This window comes from Oncorhynchus kisutch, linkage group LG4 (assembly GCF_002021735.2).
Source record: "Oncorhynchus kisutch isolate 150728-3 linkage group LG4, Okis_V2, whole genome shotgun sequence".
Taxonomy (NCBI): domain Eukaryota; kingdom Metazoa; phylum Chordata; class Actinopteri; order Salmoniformes; family Salmonidae; genus Oncorhynchus; species Oncorhynchus kisutch.
In genome coordinates, this window is record NC_034177.2 from 21,880,717 (window position 1) to 21,891,918 (window position 11,202).

The following is an 11,202-nucleotide window of genomic DNA, read 5'->3' on the forward strand; positions in this document are numbered from 1 at the left end:
CGTTGCTTCAATATATCCACACATTTTCCTGCCTCGTGATGCCATCTATTTTGTGAAGTGCACCAGTCCCTCCTGCAGCAAACCACCCCCACAACATGATGCTGCCACCCTGTGCTTCACGGTTGGGATGGGTGTTCTTCAGCTTGCACGCCTCCCCCTTTTCCTCCAAATATAATGATGGTCATTATGGCCAAACAGTTCTATTTTTGTTTCATCAGACCAGTCGACATTACTCCAAAAAGTACAATCTTTGTCCCCATGTGTAGTTGCAAACCGTAGCCTGGCTTTTTTATATCGGTTTTGGAGCAGTGGCTTCTTCCTTGCTTTAGCGGCCTTTCAGGTTATGTCGATATAAGACTTGTTTTACTGTGGATATAGATACTTTTGTACCTGTTTCCTCCAGCATCTTCACAAGGTCCTTTGCTGTTGTTCTGGGATTGATTTGCACTTTTCGCACCAAAATACGTTCATCTCTAGGCGACAGAATGCATATCCTTTCTGAGCGGTATGACGGCTGCATGGTCCCATGGTGTTTATACTTGCGTATTATTGTTTGTACAGATGAACGTGGTATCTTCAGGCATTTGGAAATTGCTCCCAAGGATGAACCAGTCTTTTTTCTGAGGTCTTGGCTGATTTCTTTTAATTTTCCGATGATGTCAAGCAAAGAAGCACTGAGTTTGAAGGTAGGTCTTGAAATACATCCACAGGTACACCTCCAATTGACTCAAATTATGTCAATATTACCCTATCAGAAGCTTCTAAAGCCATGACATCATTTTCTGGAATTTTCCAAACTGTTTTAAGGCACAGTCAACTTAGTGTATCTAAACTTTTGACCCACTGGAATTGTGATAAAGTGAAATAAGTGAAATAATCTGTCTGTACACAAATGTTTGAAAAATTACTTGTCTCATGCACAAAGTAGATGTCCTGACCGACTTGCCAAAACTATAGTTTGTTAACAAGGAATTTGTGGAGTGGTTTAAAAATTTGTTTTAATGACTCCAACCTAAGTGTATGTAAACTTCCGACTTCAACTGTATATAGGAGAAAATCAGCCTGCTCGAGAGCTTTTAAATGTCTTAATGGCTTTATTCCTTGGTTGGATAGATTCTAGAATTTCATGATTAAACCAAGGTCTAGATCTCGGCTTTACTCTGACCCGTCTAATGGGAGCCATCACATTCACCACATCAAAGAATCTACAATGAAAGGCTTCCCAAGCACTGTCTACCCCTACGCTTTCCAACACAGGTGACCAGTCAATTTTACCCACTTGCTCCCCAAACATGTCAACACAGTATTTTTTGAGTCCTCTGATTCTAACAGTTTTGTGATACTTAAATATATGTTTAAAAACCCTCCTTGTGCAAAATGTAATAAAATAATGACTGATTCCATGTACTATTACCCCACTCTGCGATATTTTGGATTTATCAGACACCAATATTAAATCAATCGTACTTTGCACTGTTTCACATACCCTGGTGGGATCTTTTATAATTTGTGTCAGTGTAACGGCGTTCTTCGTTTGTTGAAAGAGAGTCGGACCGAAATGCAGCGTGGTGGTTACTCATGTTTTTAATGAAAAAAGTGACGGTACATGAAATAACGAATAAATACAAAAACAACAAACGGAACGTGAAACTTATTACAGCCTATCTGGTGACACTACACAGAGACAGGAACAATCACCCACGAAAGACAAAGCGAAACTCAGGCTACCTAAATACGGTTCCCAATCAGAGGCAATGAGAAGCACCTGACCCTGATCGAGAACCGCCTCAGGCAGCCAAGCCTACACTCGACACACCCCTAATCAACCACAATCCCAATGCCTACAAAACCCAATACGAATACAACACGTAAACCCCTGTCACACCCTGGCCTGACCAAATATATAACGAAAACACAAAACACTAAGACCAAGGCGTGACAGTCAGAGCAAATGATCTACAGAAGTGCATAAATACATTGTGGGTTGGACTATCCTTTTTGCAGACATCAGTATTGAAATCCCCTCACAAAAGTCTTTCCTTCACCAGCTAATTATTACAGTTTGACAACACAATTTCGAGACCTTCTTAGAATGCCTTCTGATTGGGCGGCCTGTAACACACCCCCAACCCCAAAAAATTATATATACAATTTTTACAATTTAACTAAATGTAATCAAAAATCTACGTAATCCCCAAAAGTCATTATTTATCTTGGGAGGGCCATAAACAATAACTAGCAATGCTGCATACTCCGAAAAAGGTTCAAATCTCACCTTTCTGGTAAAAATAGTTATGCATTTCTGAAGTGTTCTCACTTTTGAGGACACAAGCTCAAGTACACCAGTGGAGGCTCCTCAGAGGAGGACCATCCTCCTCAGTGAATGTCATAAAAATAAAAATAGTGAAACGTTTAAAATGTTATCCTTTTTGATAAAACTATACTATATATTATCAAGTCACCAAATAACTGATTAAAACACACTGTTTTGCAATGAAGGTCTACAGTAGCCTCAACAGCACTCATTCAATACAAAACCTAAGAGGCTCAATTTTCTCACCCCCTTCCATAGACTTACACAGTAATTATGACAAGTTCCGGAGGACGTCCTCCAAACTATCAGAGCTCTTGCTGCATGAACTGACATGTCCACCCAATCAAAGGATCCACCCTCTCCCCAACGGTGTGATTGCTACTTCTGAGGGTTTAGAGCTTGAGGTAGTCACTTCATACAAGTACTTGCGAGTATGGCTAGACGGTACCCTATCCTTCTCTCAGCACATATCAAAGCTGCAGGCTAAGGTTAAATCTAGACTTGGTTTCCTCTATCGTAATCGCTCCTCTTTCACCCCACCAGCCAAACTAACCCTGATTCAGATGACCATCCTACCCATGCTAGATTACGGAGACATCATTTATAGATTGGCAGGTAAGGGTGCTCTCGGGTGGCTAAAAGTTCTTTATCATTTGGCAATGAGATTTGCCACCAATGCTCCTTATAGGACACATCACTGCACTCTATACTACTCTGTAAACTAGTCATCTCTGTTTACCTGTCGCAAGACCCATTGGTTGATGCTTATTTTAAAACCCTCTTAGGCCTCACTCCTCCCCTATCTGAGATATCTACTGCAGCCCTCATCCTCCACATACATCACCCGTTCTGCCAGTCACATTCTGTTAAAGGTCCCCAAAGCACACACATCCCTGGGTCGCTCCTCTTTCAGTTCGCTGCAGCTAGCGACTAGAACAAGCTGCAAAAAACACTCAAAGCAGACCGTTTTATCTCCATCACTTCATTCAAAGACTCAAACATGGACACTCTTACTGACAGCTGTGGCTGCTTCATGTGATGTATTGATGTCTCTACCTTCTTGCTCTTTGTGTTGCTGTCTGTACCCAATAATATTTGTACCATGTTTTGTGCTGCTACCATGTTGTGCTTTATATAGTGTTGTGGTGTCTCGCTTGTTGTGATGTGTGTTTTGTCCTATATGTTTTTTAAATGTTTAATCCCAGCCCCCATTCCGGGAGCAATGAGGCCACAATGAAGCAGTCATGATGGCATACAATGGAAAATGACACAAGGAGTGAAAGGAATTATGACAAAACACCCAATGATTGCTGAGTCATTGCCTGGACATGGAACAAACCTTCTCACTTGATGTGAGATTACTTAAAACGCAAAACTCTACATAACAGATAACAGAGTATGAAAGAAATGACTGTATATATTACTTATCCAAAATAGAAATGACAGATACAACTTATATGATTTAGTGCAGTTGCAGTGACCAGGAGTGACTTCTTGGATTTGGAGTCCCATAGAGATCCACTGAGACTAGATTAGAGTGAAAAGTGAAGATGCACTACAATGATCAGATGATTATGATATCTTGACAATATGTGCAGTGTCATAACATAAATTAACATAACTTTATAGAATGACAACATAACGTGACATAAGAGTCAGACTATGGTTATGGTTGTGGTGTGATCCTACCGTACGACACTAGAAGCGGAGGACTGACCATCAGGGACCAGAGCCGGAGAGTGAGGGTACAGGGGTCAGGGGGTCTGGTGGTACTGGCAGGACATCCGTTATCCATATCACATTTCAACTCCATGGTCAATTGTTATGAAGCTTTTCAAGTTTGATGGTTGATTGGTGTTATTTATCAGCAGTTATAGAAAACATACTGGACTACATTTTCTAGATTGTTAGAGCCACAGTTGATCTTATACAGGTCATGAGACTTGAGGCTGAGACTGACATGCTGCTGATCTGTGAGGAGTAGGATCCAGCCATGTGGTTGTAGCTATATCCAGAGCTAGGAGGAGCTGGGGAGACCAGCTGGTTGGGGGAAAGGAGGCTGTGGTTGGGCGGCAGGCTCTTAGAGGGCAGGTAGGACTGAGAGGCTGTGGTACATGAAGAATTGAGATTACTGGCAATACTACACAACACATATTCGACTAATGATAAGAATCACAAGCTTGTAATTTTTCTTTGAGTCATAAATGTAGATTAACAGCTAAAGATGCATATCACTGAGAGTCCACAGTCATGGTCTTGAGTCATGGTTGTTGTGAAAGGAACTACTTATTATCACAAACTTATATACCATTTGACTCTTGTAAGGTCATTGAACACATGTTTAGAATACTGCTCCAGTGCCATCTTTAGACTCAGAGAGCCCTACTTAATCATAACCACTAAATCAGATGCCCAAGGCCAGAGAAGATCATATTATTCTCCTTCTTATGTAAGACTGCATATTTGAATTGTCATGCTGACATTTTTGTTTTTCCCACTGTTGAAACATTGTCATTGATCATGTGAATCCAAACGTATGTTCTCTGATAGAGGTTGTATAAGGTCCTGCATTAAACAGTATTATACAAGCATTTATCTGTGTTATTGCAAACATGTACAGTATGTAGACTACATGTACACTGCTAGGTAGCCTAGTGGTTAAGAGCATTGGGACTGTAACTGGACTATCGCTGGTTCGAGTCCTGGAGCTGACTTGGTGAAAAATATGTCGATGTACCCTGGAGCAAGGCACTTATTGCTCCTGTAGGTTGTGTGTCTGCGTTATATTAAACATAGAGGGAATAACTATGGCTGAATATGGCTGAATTATTATCCTTACACTTTAAAAAATACAAGTCAAATAAGACATGGAAGAGATGACGAATTTTGTCAAAGAGATGTATTTATAGACTAATACAAAATCAGTAGCGGATTTAGGTACCGGCGACATGGCGGGGGCGGCAAGGGAGGGCGCGGAAGGGGGCAATTCTTTTAAAATGTATACGTTTGATTTGGGTCGCCAAATGCGCCGAGTGGGGTTTTGGGGTTGCACTTTGGACTAGTAGTAAATAAGAAGAATGGAGCGGAAACAGTTCAGACACGAAATCAAGCGTACCTACCCTCATTGGTCTATTCGAGTTGCTATGAAATTTAAACCACGCCTACAGATTGTATCGCTACAAAAATGATGTCTGGACACTGAGACCGATCATACTTCTTCATTAAACAAAGTTAACAGACATCTACTAACTATGACTCTAAAATTCACAAAATGTCAATCTGTACTAATCACTGGAGCGAGCAGAGGCCTCGGTCTACAAATGGTGAAAGACCTGGCAAGAAGCACCGAGAGACCCAAAACAATAATAGCGACTGTTCGCAATCCAGCCGCAGCACAGGTAGGAGAACATCATGTTCAACTTGTTTGGTGAATTTCCACGTAATGGAAATACACGTTTGAGGATTCGCCATTCCTGTAAACTTGGGGATACATAATAAAAGTTGATCTTCATTTCAGGATCTTCAAAATATTGCCAAGTCCTGCAAAGGTGTTTATATTGTACAGCTTGGTGAGTTGCATAGGCTACATCATTTGTAAAACTTGGACACAGGAGCTAGGGTGCAGTGTGATGCTGATTTGCCACATTTTGTTGGGTAACTGGTATATGATCCCATGTGCATCATGTGCCATGCATAGTTTGGACACATGCCCCATATGCCGTACTTGTTATACAAGCAGAATGCACAAGAAACACTGTATTGGTATTTCCCCGTGTGTTCCTCTCAGGGATTTTCTCCCTTCAAACTCATTGGAGTAACTAAAACGTATATTACACGCTCAATTATATGTTTGTAGGACTCAACAGAACATGATGAAATCCCAAACTGAAGTAAACCAATAATGTGAAAGTAAATTAAACCAATACTGTAAAAAAAAAAAAAAAAGGAGAAATACTCAAACTAAATTCTGTTTGTTTACTGTGAAGTTCCTTTTTGAATGGTAATGGGTCTATGATCTCTTTTGTATCAGATGTTGTCAGCCAGTCAAGTATAGACTCAGCATTGCAAGCGGTGTCATCTATACTTGGAAGTGATGGGCTGAATTGCCTCATAAACAACGCAGCCATCAATTTATCCACTGATCTGAAGACAGTGACACCTGATGCCATGATGAAGACTTTTGAGAGTAATACTGTTGCCCCTCTTTTTGTCACCAAGGTAAATCAATGTGTTGCACCTCTAGAAGAGCATGTATGAGAAATATCTTAATTTTCTTGTAGTACAGAGGATATTTTTATTCATGCCCAAATCACACACATTTATGAAAAGTGTCCTACTTCATAAGAAACCTGTATTCTCGCAACTATCTCTAGATCACATAATGTTGTTTCTTCTAGGCATTTCTGCCATTGCTACAGGCAGCTGCTGCACGGGGCACTGGAATGGGGATCCATAGAGCAGCTGTGATTAACATCTCTTCTATACTCGGCTCCATTAAGGTCAACTGGGGAGCCGGAGCAGCCTTCAAAAGCTATGCCTACAGAACCTCAAAGGTGAACAGCAACCATAATGAGCCATTTCGACAAAGCCCATATAAACATTACAGACCATCTCTGGTTGCAATATTAAGCATAGAATGTTTGGGTGTGGCGATAGTTAATCTGACTGTTCTTATGTGTACATATTCATTACATGTCCTGTCCATCTCATTTTGTTTATATATATGCAGGCTGCCTTGAACATGACGACAAGGTGTCTGGCCACTGACCTGGAATCTGAAGGGATTCTGTGCATGGCTCTTCACCCTGGCTGGGTGCGCACTGACATGGGTGGCCCACATGTGAGTGTCCCATACTCTTGGTTGAGGCATTTTATGGTTGGGTCCTTTAGAATACATAAAAATACATGGCTGTGTATTTCAATGAGTTGACAGTTGATATGGTGCATTTCCTGTCTCTTATGGATCAGGCGGATTTGAGTGCGGAGGAGAGCATATCATCTTTGCTGTCTGTTATCACTGATCTGACAGAAAATAATCATGGGGGATTCTTGGACTACTCTGGAAACAACCTACAATGGTGAAGCTCAACTTGGAAACAGTAACTTGTGGAATGGGTTATGTGCAGTTTTTCTGCTGGTGCTGCCAACAGTTCACTGGGACAAAACACAGCAGAGATCACAGAATAGAACAAACAACTGCAACATCATGCTATTATGTTGCTCAGCAATCTCTGATTCCTTTGTATCTAGTCGGTGTGAGAGAGAACTTGGAGATTTGACATTTTAAATTGGAGACTTTGTTTCATCTGAGTGGTTTGGGTTGTTGTTACACTTTCTAAAGGTAATCTCACTGTTTGATTACAAAATATATACTGTATAATACATATATAGGAATAACAATGTTTTGCCATTCAAAGGTTTTATTCAATCCATTTCTTTCAAATTATAATAAGAACGTGATTAATCTGTATAGTATATTGTTGTTATGATGACACCAGTATAATGTGAAATGTACAGATACTGTTGTTTGTAGGCAGGTGAGGCGTAGAGAAGAGATCAGTTGAACTAGGGCTGATCCATCTCTTCTGATGTGAGAGAGGAAGGCATGGTATCCAGAGCTCCGATTTCTGTAAGGTAGATGACAAAACATTTGAGTGAGCACAGTGAGATGGTTATAACTGATTAGGACTATGCTACTATTTATTCTGTTCCAAATGTTGTAGCAACATATAGCCAGGAATCTTGACTAGAAATGTAATCTGTAAATAAATTTGAAATACAAATATAACCAGACCATATGAAAAACATGATTATTTTACTATTTTTGGAACATGTCAAAACGCCTGATTTTTATTCATTAAAAAAATAACAAATCAAGAGAATGCTGTCAGTGTTTTTGCTGTAATTAATTGTTGTAATTAAACATTAATAACAGACACCATGAACTTACCTTTAAGTTTCAGGTATGATAAGAAGTCAATGACAGTGTGTATTACATCCTCATCTGCTATTCTCAAGGCACCTGCAAAATAAGAGACCATCATGAGGTGTAGACTATACTGAGTATAGCAGACTTACTGTACAGTACGTCATCTACTCTAAATATATTTGATTTACCCTCACATAGGCCAATGAAATGTAGGCTATAAGATTTGGCAAGGCTTTAGCTTCTCACCTGTTTTGAAGTCATTGTCCAGGGGCATGCCTCTCTTTCCAGCAAGGCCATGCTTGTCACTGAGAGTCCGGTGACCGTCAATGCCGTCTGAACAACAAAACAAAAACATAGTTTGCGCAGCTGATTTTGACTCAATCCCTAGATGAAATCCCCTTCATTGCACACTACACACAAACACCGCAACCCTGCCTAATGCTCACATGACGGCATAAGGCATCCTTTATGATGGTGTGTTTTTCCTTTTATCTGTCAAGAGTCTGAAAAGCAACCTGCAGGGCTTGAGTCATTGAATTGCTGGGAAACATATATTCACCAATGAAATGCGTGAAAGAAAGGCACATAATCATTGACCGAAACAGAACCTGAAATGTTTTTATACATTATATATATATATTACTATTTTACCCTTCTTCTTTGCATATATAATATATATATATAATGAGAGGGGCAAGGAGCAGGAAAGACAATGGTTGAAATTACAATATACCTCCCCCCATCAACAACTTTAATAAAGGTTTGAGTCAACAGGGCTAGTAATAGTGCACTGAATCATCATGTAAGAGCACTAATTATCTGAAGTGTAATCCTTGAATTTTGACGTTAACCCTTAGCCCTTGATAAGTTTCCCACAGTCATCACGGATCAAGTATAATTACATGCAAAAATGAAATGATCAATTTTGTTCTGACAGTGCCTCTTAGATTAAAAGATCCGGTATCATGGTTTAATCATTCATAAACAAGTGGAAAAACAAACCAATAAACATAAAGTGGCCGTGGCTGTGATAAACACTTGGTTGTTGCATTAAGAGTTAAGTCTGCAAATAATAAACAGAGGAGCAAGGCGTCACAGAGCAATTCCTCTGCTGACTTCAATGTCCTGCAGGAGCTATCTTACATTGACTTAGCAGTTCTTCTCTCCCCCTTACGCTGGGATTATCCTTTAACTGTATTAGGTGATCAATACGACCTGAAACACAGGGATGGCATTTTACCTAAATTTACAACAAGGACCTGTGTTATGGGATACATCCTCATTCTGTGTTGACAATAATCCATGAACCTTGGGAATAAATGTGTTCCTGTGCAAATAGGCTTTTCAAAATATAGTCATTTAAAAGGATATAACAAATTCAAATGTTCTGTGTCGTTCAATAACGACACAGAACAAGTTTGTTGGAATACATCATGCCACATTACACAGCCAGGTGAAATGTGAAAAAGTATAATAAAAGTATAAACAAATATGAGAAGAGCATGATAATGGAGACAGGGCAGGTGTGTAAATTATAGTTGAGTTAAAAGTACTTGATAGTGGCATTTTGACAGTTGTGTGAAAGAGTACATGTATTTAATACATAACAGTCACTTACGGGGACCCAAAAGGTAGCCAGCACTGTTTAGTGTCCACCCTCGCTTCTCTTTACCCTGTTATGAGACAAACACACACACACTCAAATCAGATTCATTATACACACTGTACAATCATCAGTTTTCTCAACAATTTATCTTATTTTCTGAATGCGAATTGCTTGACCTGACTATAGTGCAAGAACTCAATTATCTCAATGCTTGTTATGGTGTTATGTCTAGATAATAGGCAACAACGTTCATATAATTGTAATGTTGCTTGCAATAGCCTACTTGTAGTTAAAACAACAAGAAAATAAGAGCATTTAAAACAACATTTTGCCAAATACAATCAAATGTTGACCTACCGCAATCACTAATCCAATTGTTTCTGACAGAGCTGCAAATAAAATTAGTGATATGCACACTACTCCAAAAGACTTCTTCATCTAAATCAAGATATTAAAAAGGTGTTAGTTGTAGAAAAACTCTCAATTTTAGAAGTTAAAAGTCGCAAAACATTTCCAAAGAAGTCTTAAAGCGGCTTACCTTTAAAGTTTTGTTCAACAGTACAAGAGATAAAAGATAATTTAAAAGTTTAAGGCTTTCTTCAAAATAGGTATGCTTATAGAATAAGCATAAATACAATGCAATGTTACAGCAAAGAGATCTTCAATGTCCCTGTCGTGCTTCTGGTTTAGAAGAGAATGATTTTGATGGCCTTTTATAATACACCCCCCACTAAAAGAAAATCCTGTTCCTGAAATCCAGACGTCACAACTACCTTCCCCCTCCTGTAGTGGTCATGTCACGATGAAATTACAATAACATCATCATGTTCTTTTTGCAACCTTATGAGACATTGAGTTGGACAATAGTTCTTAAAGTCAGATACATTTTTACCACTAATAGAATCTCACGTGATGTCATTTGTAGAAAACATTTTATTATGCATGTCAAAACGAACACTGCTATAAGATCAGTAAATCTAAAATATTTATTTTAGAGCCTCTATGTCTGGAAAAATGGTTCAAATGTAAAAATACAAAACCATTACATACAAACATAGCCTAGAGATAAAAGACAAATTAGGAAGACAAGGGGATACATTTCCATGGGTTTGTGGACAGGTCAATTTTAATAGTCAGAAAAGCAGGAATTCCATAATGGAAGGGTGATATCTATTTCGTAACAATGCATTGGAACTTTTCTGTAGCCTTTATCAAGAAACAGTTACCTTAAAATGCGACTAAAAGGAGATTGAAAAAAAGAAGTGTTTTAGATATGGTGATAGGTTACAAAAAGGAGAAAAACAACTCACTCAGAGCTTTAAATTAAGTTCTTTATTGAATTAACAGATCAGA

The 11,202-nt window shown here is 39.1% G+C and overlaps 2 protein-coding genes across 4 annotated transcripts; one reads left to right on the top strand and one right to left on the bottom strand.

Moving 5' to 3' along the window:
• Nucleotides 1-5,471: 5,471 nt before the first annotated feature.
• zgc:110339 (SDR family oxidoreductase) lies at nucleotides 5,472-8,186 on the top strand. Of its 2 annotated transcripts, none has more exons than XM_020479787.2 (6): nucleotides 5,472-5,712; nucleotides 5,832-5,883; nucleotides 6,345-6,532; nucleotides 6,712-6,867; nucleotides 7,044-7,154; nucleotides 7,283-8,186. In XM_020479787.2, the coding sequence occupies exons 1-6, from the start codon at nucleotides 5,566-5,568 to the stop codon at nucleotides 7,394-7,396; spliced, it is 768 nt and encodes a 255-aa protein (XP_020335376.1). In that variant the 5' UTR covers nucleotides 5,472-5,565; the 3' UTR covers nucleotides 7,397-8,186. The 2 variants fall into 2 exon arrangements, with proteins under 2 accessions (XP_020335376.1, XP_020335377.1); XM_020479788.2 differs by having other exon boundaries at nucleotides 5,486-5,712; nucleotides 6,814-6,867.
• LOC109888628 (galanin peptides-like) lies at nucleotides 7,830-10,520 on the bottom strand. 2 transcript variants are annotated; one of them, XM_020479790.2, is made up of 7 exons: nucleotides 10,388-10,520; nucleotides 10,207-10,287; nucleotides 9,862-9,916; nucleotides 9,387-9,458; nucleotides 8,490-8,576; nucleotides 8,265-8,336; nucleotides 7,830-7,941 (listed from the first exon to the last, which is right to left on the bottom strand). In XM_020479790.2, exons 2-7 carry the CDS (start codon nucleotides 10,285-10,287, stop codon nucleotides 7,880-7,882), a joined length of 429 nt encoding a protein of 142 aa, XP_020335379.1. In that variant the 5' UTR covers nucleotides 10,388-10,520; the 3' UTR covers nucleotides 7,830-7,879. The 2 variants fall into 2 exon arrangements, with proteins under 2 accessions (XP_020335379.1, XP_020335378.1); XM_020479789.2 differs by lacking the exon at nucleotides 9,387-9,458.
• Between the last annotated feature and the right edge of the window lie 682 nt (nucleotides 10,521-11,202).